At 42.2% G+C, this 24,150-nt stretch overlaps 1 protein-coding gene across 5 annotated transcripts in view; it reads left to right on the top strand.

Moving 5' to 3' along the window:
* Nucleotides 1-24,150, top strand: part of GSE1 (Gse1 coiled-coil protein) — a 613,039-nt gene that overhangs the window by 134,662 nt on the left and 454,227 nt on the right. For all 5 annotated transcript variants that reach the window (XM_074201833.1, XM_074201842.1, XM_074201844.1 and 2 more), the window contains exon 2: nt 16,857-17,028. In XM_074201833.1, the coding sequence (XP_074057934.1) occupies nt 16,857-17,028 (172 nt within the window). The remainder of the gene's footprint in view (nt 1-16,856; nt 17,029-24,150) is intronic.

The following is a 24,150-nucleotide window of genomic DNA, read 5'->3' as shown; positions in this document are numbered from 1 at the left end:
GAAAAAGGAAAAGGTGAGATATATTTGGTACCCATGAAAAGAGAGGCCAAGTTGGAGTCAGGAGATCCCATATTTATTAGCTGCAGGACCATGACAAGTGCCATAGGCCTCCTGAACCTCCTCTTTCTTATCTGTAAAATGGAGGCAGTGATTCTTGCAAGACCCGTTTTGCAGGGTGGTGGTAAGGAACATATTTTATAACCATTAGTGTACCATATCTACGGGAGTGGCAAGTAGTACAGTCTGGTCTGAGAATAAGGAGGAAGGTATTAAGCATCTATATGCCAGTCATATAAAGTTCTAAGCATTACTTCATTTGATCACAACAACCTTGGGAGGTCAGGACTGTTATTATTCCCATTTTACAGATGAAGAAACTGAGATTAAGTGCTTTGCCAAGGGTCTCACAGCTGATAAATGTCTGAGGTCAAATTTGAATTTAGGTCTTCCTGACTCCAGGCTTCTAGGCTACCTAGAGTGAACAAAGGAAGATAGAAAGGAAGAAGGCTGGGAAAGTAGACTGAAGCCAAATTATACAGGATCTCAAATGCTAAATTAAGAAGAATTGACTTCATTTCATAGTCAGTGCTAGGGTCATTGAAGATTTGAGAGGAGGAGCCAGTCAGAGCTATGCTTTAGAAGATGATGGCTGCATGTGGGGAATATTGTAGACTAGGGAAAGACTTCATAGAGGCAGTGGGGAATAGGGACCAGGAACGGGGAGGAATATCAGATGAAACTGGGGGACAGAGACTGCCAGGTTTGGGAAAGGTATTTCCTGAGAGCTGGTCCCATGACCCAGAGGTCAGGGTTATTGCACGTCAGGAAAGAATTTTCTAATTAAGTCGCATGGCTGAGAGTGATAAATAGGCAGTCTTGCTACTTAGCCCGGGGACAGAAGGCGCCCTCTGAGACAGCTGTTCCCCCAATGACCAGCATAGCCTCAAACAAAGGTACCTCGCTCTCATCTCTCTCTGATCACTCCCCCCTGTCACCATCCAAAGGAAGAGAAAGATTTCTTCTCCTCTGATCACAGCCTTGGGACCACCCTGTCTGTATTTCTTCCTCAGACCCCTGAGAGGAAGTCATCAGCAACAGCACATGATCAGGTCAACCCTTGTAGAGTACTTTGCTTACATCCCTTGAGAATGGGAGGAAATCTTGGAGTACACGGCTCAGTTACAGCATCCAACTTGACATATGAAGGCTGTTCTCCCATAGCTTAGGCACCTAAAGTCAAGTGACTTGGTTAATGATCCTCTCTTTTTCACTTGGTTTTGCTTGGAAGGAGAAAAAAAGGTGTTTGAAGTTTCCACTTTCTGCGCTTATGACCTTTCCTTAACATCATTGTGAACAGTTGTTTCTTCTTCCTTCCTTCCATTTTCACCATCTTTCTTTATTAAATTCCTTCCATTCCCCCCAAATAATATATTTAGGAAACTAAAGTCCAGAAGGTCAGGGGACTTTTCCAAGGACACAGATAGGAAATGACTGGTTATGTTTTTATAGAAAGAATACTGGTTTTGGAGTCACAGAATCTGAGTTTGAATGATTGCTCTTCTGCTTATGAGCCATCTAGGCAACCCTCCCCCCTTCCTAGGCTTTAATTTCTTCCTCTAAAATATGAGAGAAGTTGGTCTAGGCCAGGAATGTTTAGCATTTTGAGAAATCAGGCCTCAGACACTTACTAGCTGTGTGACCTTGGCAAGTCACTAAACCCTGATTACCTCACACACAAGGTCATCACCAGTCATCCTGATCCATATCTGGCCACTGGATCCAAATGGTTCTGAGGAGAAGAGATACTAGTGACTTAGTACAGCATCCCCTCACTCAAATCCAATTTACATGCTTGCCATGGCATCACCTCCCTAATAATGCTATGATATCATGGCCTGATATCATGGTCTTCTTCAAGAAAGAAGGAAAAAACACATCTTTCTACCTGTATGGCCTTCTCTCCTTGTGAAATCTCCTGACTGTTTCTGCTACTGGTTAGGCCTTCCATTTTGAAAAAGGCCTGGGGTCGACCATCCTCCATTCTTCTTGCTCTTTTTATGACTTTCTGGACTTCACCATGAGGAGGGGGGAATGGGGGGATAGGAACTTCCCTCTTTTTTTCAACTCCCTTTTATATATTATCTTCTACTATGTTGTTCAGTATTCAATTATATTTTCATGACCCCATGGACCATATTGTTCATGACAGAGATACTGAAGTAGTTTGTCATTTCCTCCTGTACGTTAAGGCAAACATAGATTAAGTGATTTGCCTAGGGTCACACAGCTGGTAAGGGTCTGAGGTCAAATTTGAACTCAGACCTAATTGACTCCAGTGAGTCACCAAGCTATGCACCTCGCTCCCATACTAAATATTTACATGCTTTTTACAACTGCCTTTTGACTGACTCGTAGACCCACCCCTTTGGCAGTCTGGTAAAATCTTTGGAAGCCCTTCTCCAAATAAGTGGTTTTTAATGCATAAAATAAAAAATAGGGTTGCAAAGGAAGCTAATAATACTGAAATACAGTTATCAATATATGTTTTATATTATGTTTATATAGATATATTTTTACAAAAACATCAATATATATTTTTAAATTTCAGATCTTAGGTTAAGAAACCTTAGACTAGGAGAGTTGTTCAGACCCTTTTCAATTCTAACCTGATAATCCTCTGTCTCTGATGCTACCCTCATCCCTCTGTACCCCCTTCCTGCCTTCATGAGCAAGTAAAAAAAGTAAATGACAAAAGGAGGATTAGAACCCAGGTCTTCTGGTTCCCAATTCAGCATCCTTTCTACTGCTCCACACTGTTTTCCTCACCTCCTTTTTCAAAGTCTGGTACAATTCAGTTTAACAAAGATGTATTAAAACCTGGTTAGAGGGGCAGCTAGGTGGCGCAGTGGCTAGAGCATCAGACTAGAGTGAGAAAGACTTTTTCGGGGTTCAAATGTGGCCTCAGATACTTTCTGGCTCTGTGCCTTTGGACAAGTCACTTAGCCCTGTTTGGCTCAGCTTCTCCATCTGGAAAATGAGCTGGAGAAGGATATAACAAACTCCAGATCTTTGCAAAGAAAATCCCAAATGGGGCCACAAAGAGCTACTACAGGGACAGCTAGTTAACACAGTGGATAGAGCACCAGCCCTGGAGTCAGGAGTACCTGAGTTCAAATCCAGCCTCAGACATTTAATAATTACCTAGCTGTGTGGCCTTGGGCAAGCCACTTAACCCATTGCAAAAAAAAAAAAATGGTTAGAGAATGGAGAGAAAAAAATAACCACCAGAAAACATTTTCTGCTCTCAAGGTTCTTTCATTCTGGGGAATGCAAGAGAAATGGAAGAAGGACAGGGCGGGGGGGGGGGGTAGTTAAGTGGTGCAGTGGATAGAGTTCTGGCCCTGGAGTTAGGAGGACCTGAGTTGGAGTCCCACCTCAGATACATAATACTTACTTTGCTGTGTGACCTTGGGCAAGTCATTGAATCCCACTGCCTTGCTAAGAGAGAGAGAGAGAGAGAGAGAGAGAGAGAGAGAGAGAGAGAGAGAGAGAGAGAGAGAGAGAGAACGAACTGGTGGTATGAGTTAGATAGATGGAATGGGGTCTTGATGTGATGAGTAGAAAGCACTTCTAGGAGCCATGTGAATAATGTGCAAAGGAGTGCTGGAAAAAGTCAATTCAAAGGAGGGACTGTTTGGCTAGATAGACTGTGATGCTGGTGAAAGGATGTAATAGATAATTAAGCAGAAAATGGTAATAGGGCTCTGAGGTCTGAGGACTTCTGACCAGGGGAATGACATAGTCAGACTTGTGCCTTAGAAGGATCATACTGGGGGCTACGTGGAGAAAGGACTGTAGAAAGGAGAGAACCGAAAAGGAAAATATGTCACAATGGGCCTGGTCAGAGGTGAGGAAGACCTGAATTATGGGAAAGTCAGTTATGGAAGTAAACAGAAAGAGAAGTAGTGTATATTGAATTTCCTTTACCTTCCATCTTTCTCACAACTAGGTGGCACCGTAGAGCACTTACTCCTAAACCTGGAGTCAGGAAGACCTGAGTTCAAATCCAATATGAGATACTAGCTTTGTGACCCTGTACAAGTCACTTAACTTGTTTGCCTCAGTTTCCTTAATTGTAAAGTAAGGATAATGACAGCACCTGCCTCTCAGAGTTGTTATAATTGTCTTTATAAAGCTCTTAACACAGTGCCTGGGCCTCAGTAACATATTTGTTTATTAATAAATTTACCCCTACTACTCTTCTTTTTTTTTTTTAGCAAGGCAATGGGGTTAAGTGACTTGCCCAGGGTCACACAGCTAGGTAATTATTAAGTGTTTCAGGCCATATTTGAACTCAGGTCTTCCTGACTCTGGGGCCAGTGCTCTATCCACTATGCAACCTAGCTGCCCCCCCCCCCCACTACTCTTCTCAAGGAAATTTGCTTAGTTTCCCCTTTGTTCAGTTAGACTACTCAACTCTTCCCCAAGCTACCCCATGGGACATATTCTTCACTTTCTCTTGGCCTCTCGGATTAAATAATATTCTTTTCACTATTTAAGCACTAAACTCCTACTTTGTTCTTATACCTTCCTTGAATAAGAATAATGCCTTCTGTTTTCCTTAGACTTTAAGGTTTACAAAAGACTTTACATTATATTATCTCATCTGATACTCACAGAAATCCTGTGGAGTTTGTTGGGGTTTTTTTGTTTTTAATTTTCATGTTGTAGATGAGGAAAGAGACCCAGAGATTACTTGACTAGCTCAGAGTCACATAGATAGTCCGGGGCAGGATTCGAACCTAGACTCCAAGTTCAGACTCTATCTAGTACTCCATTACTGCGTCCTGACTAAAGAAAGTTATTTCTCCACAACCTCTCCCCTTCCAAACCCATAACTCCTGGCTTCACAAGTGACCTTATCCTTTCTTTGCACAAAATGTACATGCTTAATCTTATCTCAAACATGTTGCCCTTTGTTTATTCTGGTTCAAGGTTAAGGGTGTTTTCTGAGGCTATGGAACAGAGTGAAGCCAACAGGCCCATATGAGAATCCAAGCTTTCCTGACCTTGGCCTCATTGGCTCCATGCTCAAATAAGCAAGAATGAGAGCCGGAAGGAAGTGTCCTTAGCAAGCTAGTCCTGCCACCATCCTTGGACCCTTGCAGAAACTTGAAACTCATCAAGGGGCAATGGCCTGCCCAAGGTGGCTCAGGCAGTAACTGCCTCGAGCTCAGAGTTGACCTTAGATCCTCTGACACCAAACTGAGATTTCTTTCTATTATATGACACTGGACCAAAAGAGACTTAGAGTTTAGAATAGTGGGTCCATCCATAAAGATCCCCCTAGGCTACATATTGGCTTAATTTCAAAATGTAATATCTGTGTTTTAGTGTATTTTTATTTTTTATTAATTATTTCCTAGTTAATTTGGTTTCCCAGGTTTAATCTGATTGGGCTGCAGGGTACCTTAGGTTGTCTTGACCTTCCATCATCCTGTTCACAGGGACAGATGAGGATCATGAGGTACCTGACCTGGTATTTTGTCTTCTATTGCCCTTTCTATCCCTAAAACTATGATTCTGTGAGGATGAACTCATAGTTCTGACTCAAGGTCAGTTCTCTTTCCACTCCTCTCCTTTTCTCATAACTCAAAAATTATATCCCATGAAGATCAGTTCAATGAACTGAGAATGTTTAGCCCAGAAAAAGTAAGATTTAAGGAAGAAATAATAGCCATAATTCAAGTTGTTGGGGTTTTTTTTGGAGGGGGAGGTAATTGGGCTTATGTCTTGCTCTGGGTCACATAGCTAAGCATGTGCCTGAAAGCCAGATATGAACTCGGGTCCTTCTAACTCCAGAGATGGTACTTTATCCGCTGCCCCTAATCAAATCTTTGGAGGGCTATCCCACCAGAGAGGAGCAGGCCTTGTGTTCTGCTTGGTCCTAGAGGTCAGAATCACAAGACAGGTAGAAGTTTCAAAGAGACAGATTTTGGTTTGATATAAAGGAAAACTAGAATGGACTTTCTTGTAGTTAATTCCAGCTCTTTGGAGGCATCTTTAAACAAAGGGCCACGTACCATCAGAAATGCTGGATGATAGGAGCAGCCAAGTGGTACAGTGGATAGAGCACCCGCTCTGGAGACAGGAGGACCTGAGTTCAAATACGGCCTCAGACACTTAATACTTACTTAGCTGTGTGACCTTGGGCGACCCTATTGCCTTGCAAAAATTCCCCCTCCGCCCAAAAAAGTTGGGACACTTGTTCAATTGCAGGTAGGTTCAAAGGTAAGTATCTAAGGCTGGATTAGAACATGGGTCTTCCTGTCTTCAGACCCAGAAGTGCCCCACAAAGGGAAGGTGACTTCTCCAAGGACACACAGAGGATGAGATGGTGGGAATAGAATAGCCAGAGAACAGAAGAGCCAGCATTCCAAAGTAGCTTCCAAATGCAGTGCCTAGGGACACACATCCACTCCCCCCCAATACAAGTACCTTACCTCTTCCCTTCTAAAAGAGGAAGACATGTAGACAAACTGGGGAAGAAGAGCTGAATTTCATGGGTTACCTTGTACAATTAAACTATACCCATGCTACTTTTTGCTAGGACTGTTTCCCCATAAAGCATGTGGAATCCCTATGTCTCCTTCCCTCCCACCCTTTCATCCTTCTCTCCCACTTCCTGGAACAGAGATGGGAATGAATCAGGTAATGACTAGACAACACTTAGAAAGAGGCCCTGGAAAGGATGGAGAATAACTGGAAAGTATCATTAGTCCATTCACTGTTGGGCTGTAAACACCTTTTGATTTCTAAGGTCCCTGGCAGATTTCTCCTCTCCCAGCCTTCTCTTTTTAACTGGCAAGGGCCCTGAAAGTGTCAGCTGGTGGCTAAGTACCGAGTAAATAAGATGAATAATGTCATTATCTAGCATCTTTTAAAAAAAAATTCTAGTCTGTCTGGCTCACTATGGCTTTATTCTGAGCTGACGCAGATTTCAGCTATCAATAAAAGGGAAGAGGACACTCTCCCATTTCTGATAAGAGTAATATCTTAAATTAAGACAGAGTGTTTGCCTTAGAACACCAAGGAAAGCTGTACTGTGGTTCCTGGTATAGAGAAGGTCGAGAGGGTTAGCAGCTCAGGGAAGAGATGTCTGCTCTCAGGTTTTTCCAGTCTCACAGGGTTGTTGTTTTTAAGTCTTGAAATACTAGATAAATAGGAGTTGTTTATTATTCTTTTAACATGTAGTCTTTTGCCCAAAAAAACCCTAATGAGATCCTAGCCTGAATGATTAGAGGCACAGTGTCCAGGATTAGGGACGCCCCAGCTGCTGTCCTCTGCCCTGGTCAGACCACACCCAGAATACTGCGTTCACTTCTGGTCTCTCCATCTTGGGCAAGATGTTGCCAAGCTGGAGTGTGTCTGGAGCAAGGGGACAAAAATCATGAGAGTCGAAGTCAGATGTATTTTATTAATATTTATATTATTTATTTGATGCTGTTTGTATTACTTTATTATCATATATAAAGTATATAATATTTATAAATAATATATTATTTGTAATAAGGATAACTCATATTTATATAGCAGTTAAGATTCACAAACCCTCTATATGTGTGATTTCATCTGACTTGCACAGCAGCTCTATGAGGGGCTTGTTCATATTTGGGTTCTTGTTGTTCATCCTTCACTTTGGAAGAGAGCCAAAGACATCAGAGTGATGTCTTGACTAGTTCATGAATTGGATTTAAGGCTTTAAGATAGAGGAGGACTGGGAAAGGCATTTTGCCAAAGGTGGGATTTCAGCTGAGATTTGAAGGAAGCCAGGGAAACCATAAAGCAGAGAGGAGGAGGAGGAGGTAGAACATTCTGTGAGGCTCAGAGACAGAAGATGGAGCATCCTGGGTAGCAGGAGGTCAGAATCACTTGGATCACTGTGGACATTGGGGTGGGTAAAGTCTGGTAAGACTGGAAAAGTAGCTTATAAAGGGCTTTTTAAGTCAAACAGAGGATGAAATTTGATTCTGGAGTCACTAGAGAGTCTCTGAAGCTTATTGAATAGGTGGTTGAAATGGTCACTCTTATTTCCCAAGGAAGATCAATTCTATGAAAACTTGTTTATGGTATTACAGAAAGCTTCATTGGGGGTGTTGCATTCAGTCCTGGGCCCCATACTCTAGGAAGGACTTTGAAAAACTGAAAAGAACAGTGTTCAGAAAAGGGCTACCTGAATAATAGAATGGGTCACCTGGTCAAGGAGTGTGTCCCCTTTTCAGAAATCTTGAAATGAAGGCTGATGGACCACTTGTTAAATAGGTTGTGGAAGGGTTTCTTATTCAGCATTGGTTGGACTTCATGGTCTCTCAGGTTCCAAACAAGTCCACAAACCTGTGATTCTGTGGCTTTGTCATTCTGCTTTTGAATATTAGTTGGCTTAATGCAACTTTCACCACCCAGTGGTGTTAGAGATGTTAAAGACTGGAGGGTATGCTCACCAGGATGCTGTGTGTGTTGGGACTGTAAGTTTCCTGAGGGCAAACCATGCACAGACCAAAAACAACTGGTTTTACGTAGCATTGCTTCTTCACATACCTTTTTATGAGGCAGCATTCTCATCTCTCCCACCAAGTATCAGCCTCAATGAAACAGCAAGGCATCCCAAGGGAGAGACAGGAGGCAGCATGTGTCTTGATTCTATGATACTGTGAATGCCTCTGGGCCTCAGTTTCCCCCTTATATAAAAATGAAAAGACTGGACTAGATGATCATTCCTATCTCTTCTAGCTCTTTGGTTATGGATCTTATCCTCTGTATCTAACACAATGAAGGGGTCAGTAATTTCTCACTGACCCAACTGACCCACCTCTCAGTATGGGTTATTTGCCAGGAACTTTCCAGAGTTTATGAATATCCAGGCTTCCACCCACATAGACCAGGTGAAGGAAGGCTCTTCCCAGAACCTGGCTAACCTCCCTAAACAGGGATAGTCCCTTTCACCACTCCAAGAGAAGGCAGAGATATGGGGGGAGTGAAAGGAAGGCTTCCCTCTGCCCACCAGAGAGCGAGCAGCAAAGCTTGGCCAGGCCAGGGCACCAGCACACATCTTCCCTCCCACCCGGGTCTCTACAGGGTTTTACACATTGCTGCCTGGTTTGACTCTAGGCCCTGCTATAAAAAGCCCACCAAGCTGAGTGTGGAAGGAGTCACAGCAAAGTTGGGGGCAGAGGGGAAGCCCCATGTCTGGCTTTCTTTAAAATTAGCCTGGCAGAGCTTCACACGATGAAATGGGATGGGCCTGGGGAGCAGCCAGAGCTCAGCCCATAGGAAGCCTTTAGTTCATGCTTGCTGAATGACTTACTAACAGAGGGCAGGAGGGGCCTGGCTCCAGCCAGACTTGCCCATTCTCTGGAGCCAGGTGAAATGCTTTGGCCAGAGAACTCACGGGGTTTATGAAGGGCTCAATCCGTGCAGTGTTTCCATATGGATTCCATAAATTAAGCCTTGCCAGGAAACGAATGGTAAATTTATATGTCTGCTCACATGTGTGGCTCATTGACTCTTAAGAGCTTTCCAGTAGAATTCACGTCCCATCCATCTCACTTAGGCACTCGGGTTTTATAGGGCTAATCCCTAAAAAAAATTGGATCAACATGAAGTTTCTTTTTATACAGGCACCCTAGCCCTGGAACTCATAAATCAGGATGGAGGGCGTCCTCAATCCTCTGACCCTACTTCCCACTCCCAAAACCCTGCCCCAAGTTTAGCAGCCAGTCACCTCCAGGCTTGAGCAACACTGCCCTCACTACCTCCCATTTCATATTGATTCTTGGTGCCAATTACTCCTTTGAAATATCTCCAGCAAAAGACCTTTTCTTTCTATTCCCTGCCACCTCCTTCTTCTAGGCTCAATTAAAAGAAAGAGGCAACTCTGATATAATAAAAACTTAAGTATTGAATAATCTTGGAATGAAAGTCAAAAGACTTGGGTTTGAATCCCATTTCATGTGTTTCATGTATTAAAAAGAAACCTGATTCTGAGAAGGGGTCCCTAGACATCCCCAGCCTGCCAAAGAAGGTCGATGACAAAAAATCGTTAAGAACCCTTGGAGCAGATGATTGCTAAGGGCTCTTCTCTCTCTAAGTAATTCCTGTGGTTTTCCAGTTTGTCTCTTCCTTCCTTCCAGGCTTACCCTTCCCCACTTCAAATTCATCTTTCCAATAAGCACATTAATCTCTCAACAAAACCCCTTTTCTCATTTCTGATGACAGTTGAGGTAGTGTAGTGTAGTAAGAAAAAGTGGATTTCAATTCAAACAACCTGGGTTCACAAACCAGCACTGTTACTGATTCTTTATATGACCCTGGATGAGTCAATTCTGATTTTCCTCATATGTCAGAGGAGGTGGTTGGCATCTCTAAAAGACGTCTAATATCTATTTTTGTTATACTCATTCACTAAGACTTGCTGAGGAGTGGAGCATGCTCAAGGAATCTCTGAGATTGAACAGAGATATCAGTATGATAGAATGAGATGGGGGGAAGGCTTTGAATATAGGCATATCCGCCGCCTGGGGGGCAGCTAGGTGGTGCCATTTTACATAGAGTGCAGGTCTGGGGGCAGGAAGATGAGTCTTTGTGAGTTCAAATCTTGCCTTAGACATTTAATAGAACTGTGATCCTGGACAGAGTCACTTAACTTTACTTGCCTTGGTTTCCTCATCTGTCAAATGAGCTAGAGAAGGAAATGGCAAACCACTCCAGCATCTTTGTCAAGAACACCACAAATGGGGTGACAGAAAGTGAACAAAACTGACACCAACTGCCTCTGTTGTCTGAGAACCAACCCAGCTGAGTTTAGAGTGACATCCCTAATTTTATTATTCTGTTGAGGTCATAGCCACTAATGAAGGCTTTCTACCCCAGTGGGGAGGGATGCTCTCTCTCCTTTGGTGACAGCTTCATAGAATCATAAGATGTAAAACAAGATGGGACCTTAGAACTCATCTAACTCAATCTCTGTCATTTTAGAGATGAGTAAACCAAATATAGATAGAAGAGACCTGCTTGAGGGTCCATAGCTCTTAAGTAGACCAGCTCAGACTTAGGGTGTGATTCCAAATCCATTGGTCTTTTCAGGATATTACTCTTCATTAGAAGTAATATTAATTATAGTCATTTATACCTAGCAAATTAAGCTGTTAGCACTTTAAGTTTTGCCAGTCACCTTACATACATTGAAATCTGGGAACCATTGGGTTTAGCTGAACAAACACTGTCTGGCACCCAATAAATGCTCAATAAGTTCTTGCTAATTGATTGATTGGGCAGCTCAGTGCAGAGAGTGCTGGGCCGGGAGTCAAGAAGACCTGAGTTCAAATCCAACCTCAGACCCTCACCAGCTTCATGATCCCAGTCAAGTCACTTAATCTCTGTTTGCCTTAATCCACTGGAGAAGCAAACTGGTTACCCAGTGTCCTTGTCAAGAAAACTCCATGGACAGTATGGTACATGAAGAGTTGGACATGACTGAAAGACACTGAACAAATTGACTAATTGATTGATTGTAAGGCAAGTGGGAAGCAATTTAGGATGGATGAACAAAGCCTTAGCCCTAAGTGAATTCCGACCCATCCTTGATATTTTCTCAGCACTATGACTTTGAGAAAGTCATTTACTTCCCTGATCCAAAGTTTCCTTAGCTCAACAAGGAGATGGCCTCCCAGGTGCCTTCCGCTCAAGGGCTGCAAGTAATTACAATGAAAAGAATAGCTCTCCATGCTGCTTTTCTCACTTGTCCTTTAGCTCTTAGTCCTGGAAACGAAGAAGAATAAATGAAGACTCTCCAAGCATTTTCACAGACGTTATCTGACTTGACTCCTATAACAATGCTTCAAGGTTCTCGGCTTATAGATATAGATTATTCCAGCTTATGGATAATGAAACTGAAGCACAGAGAAATCAGGCTAATTGGCCAAGGTCACACAGCAAGTAAACAACATAGATGAAACTCAAACTCCAGCTCTCTGACTCCCAGGACCAAGATCTTTCAGCTCATGTCATAGATGTATAGGATCAAAGCTTTAGAGCCCAAAGGGACTTTAGACATCACTGAGACTCACCCCCTTCCATTACTGATGAAGAAACTGAAGCAGAAACTTTAAGTGATTTGGCCAAGGTTCTGCAATGATTTGAGATCACAGGTGGGATTTGAACCAAGCTCTTACTGATTCCAGGGTCAGGGATCTGAATACTACACCATAATGTTTGTCAAATATCTATCATTCTGTTCATTCAGTGAGGTTGCATGTTCCTTGGGATCAGAGACAGGCAATCCATCCAGCAGCAAGCATTTAATAAGTTCCTGCTGTGTTCTAATCTGGGGCAGCTAAATGGAACCATGCAAAGAGTTAGGAAGACTGGTCTTTCTGAGTTCAAATCTGATGTCAGATACATACTAGCTATATGACCCTGGACAAGTTTCTTAACTTTTTTAGCCTCGGTTTCCTCATCTATCAAATGAACTGGAGAAGGAAATGGCAAATCCACCCTAGTATCTTTGCCAAGAAAATCCCAAAAGGAGCACAAAGAGTCAGACATAACTGGAAATGGCTAAACAACAAAAATATTTCAAGTTGGTAAATAAACATTTATTAAGAGCCTACTATGTAGGGGCAGCTAGGTGGCGAAGTGGATAGAGCACCTGGAGTCAGGAGGACCTGAGTTCCAATGTGACCTCAGACACTTAATAATTACCCAGCTGTGTGACCTTGGGCAAGCCACTTAACCCCATTGCCTTGCCCCCCAAAAAAAACTTTTAAAAAAGAGCCTACTCTGTGCTTAAGTAGACACAATACTAGTACTAAGTGCTAAGGTGACAAAGGCAATTCCTTCTCTTAAGAATCTCACTGTCTAAGGAGGGAAAGGTGATAAACTACCGTGTACAAACAAGATTTTGATATATATCTATATGTATATTTATTATATATTTGTACATCCACACACATCCACACAAACACACAGGGTAAATAGGAGATAGTCTTCAGAGGGAAGGTACTAGAATAATTGTTCATCCTTGGTTTTGTGGGAAAAGGTCAAGTATTGGGGATACAAACGCAACAGTGAACTCTTCCCCTCAAGACATCCTCTTAGAGGAGAGAGGATTAGGCATGTTCACACATAAATACAGGATGTAAACAGCATAATTACAAAGGAATGGGAGAGTGCACTAAGAAATGGAAAGAATCATGGAGGACTTCTTGAAGGAGGTGACATAATAAAGGGGGATTAAATTTTCTTGTCTTTGCTACTTTAAAAGACAAAACCTGGAGCAATGGAAGGAACTTTCATGGAAGTAGATTCAAACTCAATTTGGGGAAAAACTTCCTAAGAATTTCAGCTGTTTTCAAAGTGGAAGGAGTTGCTGGGGGCCTGGAGGGCCCCAGGCAGGAGCAGGCAAAGGACATTGTCAAGGTGACTGTGCATCATACAAGTTTGACCTTCAAGTTCCCTTCTGACAAAGAGATTCTGTGATTCTGATCCTCAGGGCCCTGTTGGTGTCAGTCAATATATTCTTTTGATCTTTCAACCCAGTATCTTGTGCCATGTATATCTGCAGTGCTATATAATTAATATATTGATATCTAGAGGCCATATAGTGATGGAGGAGAGGTCCCAAGTTTGCCAGATTCCCTTGCATGAATCTGATAGATTTATTTAACTTCATTGTCAAAATGAAGGAGTTAGACTGAGGTCTCTAAGGGCATTTCCTATTCTAAGTCTATAATTCTTTGATGAGCTGGAGTCACTACAAGATCCTCAGTCATCAAAGGAAAAAAGAAAGATTCGCTTCTACTGGGCTCCCTTTCTCCCTTTTCTTTCTCCTGACTCTCTTTCCCCTGACCCTGATAGCCAGAATCTGTCTGAGCTGTGGGACTACTCATGCAGGTTAGATGAGGCAAAAGTCACCATCTCCATTCTTTCAGGTAAGATGGAGGACACCTAAACTTAATACTTGCTTTGCCCCTGCCTCCTAAGGTCCACCTGACTCTTAACCCCTGCAGACCCTTGGCGCTATTATCTCACCTACCCAAGGTGCCCTAAGGACCTCTGGGCCTGGCCAGCAGCCCTTCTGTTTCACCCTTAGCATTTAGGGAGTATTCTGTCTGCCCTATTGGACTTTAATATGTTATCTCTTCCAAATAGAATGCAAGCTCCTTGAGAATGTTTTCTCACTTTTTCTGTTTGTATCCTTAGAGATTATCACAATGCTTTGTACATAATAAATTAGTAGTTTAATGGATTTTTTCTCATTCATACATACATACACTGAACTTACCAAGACATAGAAACCTAGAAACTTAATAGATGCTTCCTCATTTATGCATTCATTCAAATGCTGGACTTAACAGGGCAAAGTAACCTAGTAACTTAATAGATGTTTTCTCATTCATTCATTCATTCATTCATTTATTGGACTTACCAAGATATAGTAACCCAGTAACTTAATAAATGTTTTCTCATTCATTCATTCATTCATTCAGTAAATCATTCCTAAACTAGACTTACCAAGACTTAGTCTACTTGTAACTTAGTAGATGCTTTTCTCATTCATTCATTCATCTATACAATGACTTTTCAAGGGTAGTAACCTAGGAATTGAGTAGATATTTTCTCATTCCGTAAGTCAGTCAGTCTTTCTCTTTCATCATTCATTCATTCATTCATTCATTCACTAGACTTACCAAATCCTATTATTTAACCCAGAATCTCAGTAGATGTTTCCTCATTTATTCATACACTGGACTTACCAAGACAATTTAGAAAGATTTTTAATAGTAAGGGTATGAAACAGAAGGGTATTCCAGGTAACTAAGTTTACCAGAAAACTCACTTAACTGGCACTGATCTCTAAGCTCATGCTTGTATATTGTTTAGCTATTTAGGATTTCTGATTCTTTGGAGGAGAACCTCCTTGTGCAATTCAACTAGTCAGTGAAAGCAAGTCAGATGACCAAGTATGAAATGGTGGGGCTAGAAACGCCAAAGTGGAAACCCAGGAGTATCTCAAGGAAAAATTTTAATGAAAGGATAATAAATCTTTGACTAAAAGGGACCTTAGAAGACATCTTTAGAGATAAGGAAACAGGCACAGAGGCTTAAGCAACTTACCCAAGCCTACACAAGATCCTCAGTCATCAAAGAAAAACTAAGTAATGTTGATTATACAGTATATAACAGAGTTGGGATTCAAACTCAGGTCTTCTGGCTCCAAATCCAACTTTCTTTCCACTAAATCTGCCTCAGTAATAAACAGAAAATGGGAGCTGCCTGATGCCCAATTTCTGCTGAAGGAGTCTAAGAAATTAAACTAACAGAAAATAATGACAGATTTCTGTTCCTTCATTTTGCTAATCATCTTAGGCGAGATTAAGTGTCTTGTGACTTTGAGAGTCATTGAAATACTCTGGCTTTTCTGTCATTCACTGATTGATTCATTTATCCAGTAGTCATTTATTAAGTGCCTACTGTATGCAAAGTATTGTGTTGGATATTGGGGGAGATTTGAAGATAACTTAAGACTTCACTTCTTGGGGTGGCTAGGGGGTGCAATGGATAGAGCACTGGCCCTAGAGTCAGGAGAACCTGAGTTCAAATACAGTCTCAGACACTTAATAATTACCTGGCTGTGTGGCCGTGGGCAAGCCACTTCACCCCATTTGCCTTGCAACAACAACAACAACAAAACCTTCACTTCTTCACCCCTGTTCTTAATTGGATCCATCCTTTCAAAGGATGTGGTTTTGTGGAGTCCTTTCAGACATATCTGATTCTTCATGATCCCATTTGGTGTTTTCTTGGCAGATGCCAGAGTGGTTTGCCGTTCCCTTCTCCAGCTCATTTTGCAAATGAGGAACTGAGGCAAACAAGGTTAAGTTGACTTGCCCGAAGTTGCATAGCTAGTAAGTGTCTGTGGCCATATTTGAACTCAAGTCTTCCTGACTCCAAGCTGCTGTGCCACCCATTGCCTGTCAAATACAATACAAATTCCAAAATCTAGCAGTGAGAAACTTTCGCCATCTGTTTAAAATCTACTTCTCTACTCCTATTTTATACTCTTCTTTACATTGCACTGGATAGAATGCAGACTTTGACTCAGGATAACCTGAATTCAAATTCAGCCTGGGACATTTATTATATGGCCCTTGGCAAGTCACTAAACCACTGTTTGCTTTGGATGTAAATAAATAGCACTTATTTCCCAGTGTCGTAATGGGAATCAGACAAGATAACATTTGTAAATCCCTTAACACATTTTCTTGCATATCATATATAAAAATATTGTGGGAGAGGAGCTTTTATAATTCAAAGAGCATTGGAGTTGAGGATCTGGGTTCAAATATTGCTTCTGATACTATCTGGATGACCTTGGTCAAATCACATAAGCTGCCTTAGCTTTGGTTATTTTATCTGTAAAACAAGATGGTTAGACTACAAGACCTCACAGGGCCCTTCCAGCTTTCAATATATGATCCTCCCCACCAACCCTGACCTTGCCTTTTATAGATGAGAAAACTCTCCAATGAAAGAAAATTGTTTTCACTACTAGCTAAGCAGAGCCAAGATTTCAAACCCAGCATACTTTTTACTCCATATCCTTCTGATTGTCCTCTGTTCTCATGTCTAAAGAGTCTTCCTTAGCCAAGTAAATTATAACTTGAGGGTGTCCAGTTGAGTCTTGAAGTGGGATTGAAGACACCCTGGAGCCAAGGATGATAGTGGTACCTGGGTATAATATCAGGGTGTAAAGAATCCTGGGATTGATCATGTCTGATCATCTCCATTTCTTACAGGCTTCTTCCTCTAACCTTGAGACATTGATTGCTACAAAGCCACCTATTAAGGACATAGGGGCACCAGACAACCAGGACAGAGCCAGCAGGACAGTGCAGGAGGCCACCTCCAGCTCTGACCCATGCCCGCTGAGTGGACCGGATACAGAGAATCCCGACGCTGGAGCCATAAGTAGGTGTCTTTTCACATGTTTCTTGGGTAGAGAGTAGGCCTGGGCTACAGTGATAAGGGTCCATAATTACAGATTACTGTGAGCACATGGCCAGTGACTGGAGGCTGATTTTTGTAACTCTAGACTCAAAGGTCTTAGCCTGTTTATTACTAGATCAGAAGGGAGCCTCACTCTGGGAGAACCCAATGCACCCCTTCCTCCTACCCCCTGGATCCAAAGCATTTAATTTGATTTATATTTCAGTGTTTCTTCCACGGTATGAGGTAACCTAATCACCGACCCCTCCCCATCCCAATTTCCCTGGGAAAATCCCAAAGTAACTATTGAGGCCATAAAATGAGTCTCCATTAGTAAGGGCTTTGGAGGAGGCAGCTGGAGGTGGAGACTTATGTCTCCTTCCTGGCCAAGACTGGAGTTAAAATCCCTGCCTTTGCTGCTATGCATTCTCTCCCCCAAGTAGTGTTTGTTTAGCAACAGGAGCTGGTGCCAGTGAGCAGAAGGGGGACCAGGAGCGGGTCTTGAGGGTGGTCTGGGAGGCCTACAACAGCCAAGAGGTGATGGACCATAACGCACCACTCAGATCAACTCTGAAGGGGTCAGTTTTGAGGACCCACTAAGTCTTAAGGCCCCTCCTGGATCTCAGCTGTGATGGATGATAGAATTTGGAAATCTTTGAGAAGTGCCATACCAAAATTCTGACCTTTCTGGTATAACATTAACCACTGGATGGGAGACAAAATTGGGAATGGGAACCATATAGATTTGTAGATGTAGGGATGACTGTGCCATATGAGTATGAGATGGTGTAGAGAAGATAAAATTTACTACTGTCCCTTTGCCAGCCACTGACACTTCTATGTACTAGCTAAGGGTTTGAGTGGGCATTGGGTTCAATTGGTGAAGCAACAGAGAAGGTAGCAGTAACCAGTAGCCTACATGCTAATGAAAGCAGTTGACTGTATTGTAGAATCATAACATTAGATCTTGCAAGGATTTTAGAGGTCAGCTAGCTCAGCCTTCTTGTATTTATTTTTATTTTAATTTGTGGAATAAATATCATAGTAAATAAAAAAGGTGATTGCACATGAACCTGCTGACAAGGAAATTGAATCCCTTAGAGCTTAAGAGCCTTGCCCACAGTCACACAGGGAGTAAATAGTGGAGCAAGAATATAAACTTGGTCACATAGTAAGGTTCTCTCTCTGTCTCCCAAAATCTAGATGTCCCAAAGACATCTCAAACTCAACATATTCAAAACAAAATTCATCCCTCCTGCACCCACCCTTGCTCTAAAGTCTTTTAGAGGCAGATAGGTTTGTGTGGATAGGATGCTGCTCTGGCATCAGGGAGGCCTGTGTTCAAATCTAGCCTTGGAATACTTGGTTGGCAGTTGTTCTTTATTCTTGAAGAAAACCAAAATGATAGCTCTTGTTGGAGTCAACATACCATATGGTCAATGATGGCTGAAAGGATCAATGTAAGCTTGCAAGGCTGTACTATAGGTCTGGTACAAAGAGTCCACATCAACATTTGGAGGGGAGATGTCTCGAAATTTGCTCATTTCCCATTTCTTTTGCTCTACTACAATTCTGCTTTGCTCATAAGGCACCGTGCTTTTTTGATACAAGATACATCATGCAGTTCAGTCCTTTATCAGCATCTCTCATGTCATGTCATTCTTTAGAGAGACCTTGAGAGTGTCCTTCTATCATTTCTTCTGCCCAGCAGGTGAGCACCTTCCTTATGTGAGTTATGTGACCCTGGGCAAGTCATTTTAACCTCTGGATGACCTGCTTTCCTCATCTGTAAAAGGAAAATAATGATAGTCTCCCCCTCCCAATGTTGGTGTGAGGATCAAATGATATTAAAAAAATGTTTTGAAAACCTTAAGCTAGTTATTAGGGTTGTTATTGTTAAAGTCATTACCGTTCTCACAGATTGACATCCTTGATTTTTCCCTCTTCCTCATCCCTCATTTGTGATCATTTCCCAAGTCTTATTCATTTTATCCTTATAAAACCTCCCATCTGTACCCATTTTTTTCCACTCACAGGGCTATAATTCTAATTCAGATTCTTTTAATCTTTCTCCTTTTTTATACAGTAATCCCCCAATTGATGACCTTACTTCTAGTGTCGCCCCTCTCCAATCCATCCCCCATATAGCTATCAAATTAAAATTCCTAAAATAAGTCTTCATCGTGTTACTCCCCTACTCAAAAATATTACTGCTAGGATAAGATTCAAGCTCCTCAGGCTGGCATTAAACCATATCAGGTCCCAATTTTCCTTTCCATACTGAGTTCAGATCACGGGTGGACTAGTTGCTCCTTAAATTCAACATTCCATCTCCTTACTCTCACATGATCTGTCTTTCAGACTGGAATGTGCTCTCTCCACATGTGTTTCTTGATTCCTGTCCCTTCCTAGCTCTCCCTTCACCTTGTTAGTATCTTCTCCTACCTCCCTTATCTTCCATTTATTTATCTATTTACATGTCGTATCCCTCCCCCCTTCTAAACTATAAGTTCTTTGAAGGCAAAAACTGTTTCATTTTTATAGCTCTTTATACTCTCAAACTCTAGCAGAGGATCTTGGGAAAGTTGCATGTTAAGAAGCTAGCCATTAAGGGATTCAATTCAACAGAGGCAAGAACAGGCAAGGGACCTGGAGTCAGGAGAGATCTGGGTTGGAATCCCAGCTCTAACACTTTCAAGCTGGGTGGGCATGAGCAAGTCATTCATTTCTCTGAACCTCCTTTTCCTCCTCTATAAAATATCTGTGAAGAACCAAACACTTAGGACACATGAAATGCTTAGGCACCTTCAAACTTCTTTATCAGTATTAGCTACTATTATAATGGACCCACCCAACCTAGCCAAGCTCTTAAGCCAGGGTCTTGTCTTTGTTGGCAAAAGAAGTTTCCATAAAATTGTACTTTGCTGTTTCTTGAGTCTATTTAATCAATCTTGTCTTCCCATTACCCTGATCTTCTACTTAGACTGGTAACCCTACCATCCCATGAGGGACTGTCTGTGGCTGGAATTGTTCACCTTTCTGAACCTTTTGGCAACCTTTACGAACCCTTTTCAGAATCATGTTTTTTTTAGTGATTGAAGGAAATTCTAAATTTCAGTGAGAGACTAGTAAAAATAAAGATAGACTTCTTTCCCATTCAGATTCATAGATCCTCTGAAATTTGCCCATGAACCCTAGGCTTAAAAAGCCTGGTCCATGACAAAGACCACAGTTATCTGCCTTCAAAACAGCTTGCATCTATCTCTGCTCTGCCTTGCTTCATTGCTCATCATTTGACCACTTCCTGTCCACTCCCTGGAGACCAATTTCTTTCTGTCTCTGTCCCTTTCTCTGTCTTTCTGTCTGTCTGTTTCTCTCTATCTCCTCTGACTCTTTTCTCTCTCTCTTCCTTCCTATTATCTCCTCATCACTCCCCTCTCTCATTTTGTCTTCTCTCTTGCCCCTGTCTCTCTCCTTCTCTCTTTGTTGTTGTCTCTGTCTGTCTCTCTTTCCCTCTCTGATTCTGTCTTTCCCTGTCTCTTTCTGTTTCTGTCTTTGTCTCTCAATTTCTGTCACTATCTCTGTCTCTGTTGCTTTGTCTCTCTGTCTGTCTGTGTCTGTGTCTCTTTCTCTGTCTTTCTGTCTGTCTGTTTCTCTCTATCTCCTCTGACTCTTTTCTCTCTCTCTTCCTTCCTATTATCTCATCACTCCCCTCTCTCATTTTCTCTTCTCTCTTGTCCCTGTCTCTCTCCTTCTCTCTTTGTTGTTGTCTCTGTCTCTTTTCCTCCCTCTCTGATTCTGTCTTTCCCTCTGTCTCTGTCAGTCTGTCTTTGTCTCTCTATTTCTGTCACTGTCTCTTCTCCTCTCCTCTCCTCTCCTCTCCTCTCCTCTCCTCTCCTCTTCTCTTCTCTTCTCTTCTCTTCTCTTCTCTTCTCTTCTCTTCTCTTCTCTTCTCTTCTCTTCTCTTCTCTCTCTCTCTCTCTCTCTCTCTCTCTCTCTCTCTCTCTCTCTCTCCATACTCTGCTTCTCTGAAAGCAGAGCACCCAGTAGGAAAGCTGAAACCTGTACCCCAGGATTCATCCCAGTCTAGTTCCTCGTCACTCCCAAATGACTGTCAGTTAAGATGGGCTGCATTGCTAGGGAAGATGGAGAATGCAGTTTGGAGTTGGAATCTCCCCATCCCGTCATCCATCCTCCCCAAAGGCGGGGGGGGGGGGGGGGGCAGCTAGGATCAGACCATCAACAAGGCCAAAGGTCAAATTATCCATAGCTCTTATCCCAGTAACTAGACAAAGATGTCTCTGAGCTCTTGATGGTGATCCCTGCCTGAGACACCCTGCCCTCGGAGTAGTAAAGGATCTTAGGCAATAGGGCTGTATGTGGGGAAGGAAACATGGAACCCGGTTTAAATTAAAAACTGTTGCTCCTTTCCATCTCATGTAATTTTAGATCTGTCCTCCTAGCAGCTGCCCTTGAGCAGGCTTGTAAGAGATGCTGGTCCCTTATTGTGTTGAATTGGTCAGAAGTTTGAGGAAAGTTGAAGTCAATATTTTTTGAGTACTTCAGTATGGACAGCTAGATGATGCCATAGGAGATAGAGTGCTGGTCTTGAAGTCAAATCTGGCCTCAGATGCTCACAAATTGTGTGATCCTGGACAAGTCACTTCACCCTGTTTGCCTTAGTTTCCTCATCTGTAAAATGAACTAGAGAAAGAAATGACAACCACTCCAATATCTTTGCCAAGAAAATCCCAATGGGGTTATAAAGATTCGGACACAACTAGAATGACTGAATCACAAAACTTACTTTGGTGTGGCAGACGCTATCCTAGATAATACATAGGGAGGGCAACCACAAAACAGGAGCCCACATTTTACTAGAAAGATACAACCTATGCAAAAATAAATCTAATGCCCTGAAAAATGATATTCTTCAGAACCTGATATTTTATAACTACCTATCAAGCAGCATCACTGGGAAAATATGGCTGTTAGGAAAAATGGGCTTTTGTTACAGACAGAAGCTCAGGGTCAGAAAAAGTATCTTTGCTCATTGTCCATTCAGAGTGTCTTCCTGAGAAATACATGTCTGTGGACAAGCTCTATAGGTTATCAGTTCAACTATACATTGCAGTCTTGACAATAGGCATTCTTCATTCCCTTGGTTTTTCCTATAGGGAGAATAGGGCCAAACACTTTTGAATGATTGAGCCTTACTGTGGAAGATGTCTTGTGTTCTGGGTCACCCCAAGGGTGATGGAGAGCCTTTCATCACTGTGGTAGATTCTGCAGGCCAGAATTTAAGAAGCTATGTCCCTCAAGAAGTAGGTTCAATGATAATAGAGAAATGGAGGATAGATTGTTTAGTGAGAAAGAGGAGAGCTTAATCAATCAACAAACTTTTATTAAACAAGATATGCTAAGCACTGTGAGGTCACTGGAAATACATATCTAAGGAAGAAATATTCCTTACAATCAAGGAGAAAATCAGTGAACAGTCTGTGCAATCCAGTAGAATCCATGATACATTGAGAGGTTATAAAGTTAGGCTCTTATGGGGCGGCTAGGTGGTGCAGTGGATAGAGCGCCGGCCCTGGAGTCAGGAGGACCTGAGTTCAAATCCAGCCTCAGACACTTAATTACCAAGCTGTGTGGCCTTGGGCAAGCCACTTAACCCCATTTGCCTTGCAAAAAACCTAAAAAAAAAAGTTAGGCTCTTAACATATTGGATGAACCTCCTGTGCAAAACTTCTTGGGAAGGCACGAATAGGTTGGGATATGCTTTCCTGGAAAGAATAAGGGGAGGGGAAAGGAAAAGGAACATCAATGAAATGATAGGTCTATTCAAGTATCAAAATAGCAGGAAAATTGAGTAGGGTGGGGACAAGAAACACACAAACAACAGGAAATTGGGGAAGATCTCTTTGAGGAGGTGGGTCCCTAAGCTGAATCTTCAAGGAGGATAGGAATTCCAAGAGGCATTGGTGAAGATAGATTGCACTGCCAAAAGAGTAAAAGGAGGAAAATAATCAATTGACAAGCATTTATTAAATACCTACTGCATACTAGGCACCTGGCTAAGTAAGCATTGGAGATACAAAAACAAAAGTGACAGTTTCTCCCCTCAAAGAGTTTCCATTCTAATCCAAACAGGGTGGTGACTGTGATATTTCTGGTTGTGGAGTAGGCTGAAGGGAGGGGAGTTAAGAGAACTCTGGGGCCGAGAAGAAATCTAGGGCTCAAAGGTTGACATCTACCAGCTCTATCATGCCACTGTGACTGTTCAGTTGTTCAATGGAAGGGCAGGCTGTCTGAGATGATAGTGAGTTCCCTGTTCCTAGAGGTATTCTAGTAGCTATCCCATCTGTCACAGATGGTAGAAGGGGGATTCTTCACTTTATCACTGAATATTAATACAGAAAGGTACCTTTTTGGTTATCGGGTTCAACTCAGTTATCTCATAGGTAAAGAAGGGAGCTGGCCTCAGAGTCACAGAATTATGGATAACGTTAGAATGGGAATCCAGATGTGCTGACTCTCAAATGCAAGATAACTTGCATTTGCAAGTTTTTAAACTTTAAAGTTTAAAAAGCTCATTCCTCATAACAACCCTGTGATGTGAATAAGCTCAGAGAGGTTGACTTGCCCAGGTCACAAAGCCAGTCATGTCAGAGTCTGGATTAAAACCCAGTTTTTCTAATTCATTGCTACTCTTGCAACACCATGATGCCATTCAAAGACTGTAGAGTGGGGGGCTGCAAATCCTTCTCGAGTTCCTTCCAAGTCGAAAATCCTCTGATATAATTCCTTGATACGTCCTGTAAGCAGAAGGTTATGTACTCATCGTCCTTGTAGAAGGGGTTCTCCTGCCCCCAACACATGAACCTTTTTTCCTGCAACTCAGATCTAAAAGAAGTCACTGGCAATCGAGAAGGTGGGTCAAAAAGCATATAAACCCCTGGAATTCCAACTTCTTACCTCATCCTCTTTCCTCCCATCTCACAGGGCACAAGGAAAAAAGGCAGCTCTTTCTGCAAGCAGTAAGATCAGGGTTGGCCAAGTGAGAAGTTCTGTGGCAATAAGGAGTTTAGGCCCTAGAAAAAT

The sequence above is a fragment of the Macrotis lagotis genome, chromosome 1 (assembly GCF_037893015.1).
Source record: "Macrotis lagotis isolate mMagLag1 chromosome 1, bilby.v1.9.chrom.fasta, whole genome shotgun sequence".
Taxonomy (NCBI): domain Eukaryota; kingdom Metazoa; phylum Chordata; class Mammalia; order Peramelemorphia; family Peramelidae; genus Macrotis; species Macrotis lagotis.
This window is presented reverse-complemented; position numbering and strand designations above follow the sequence as displayed.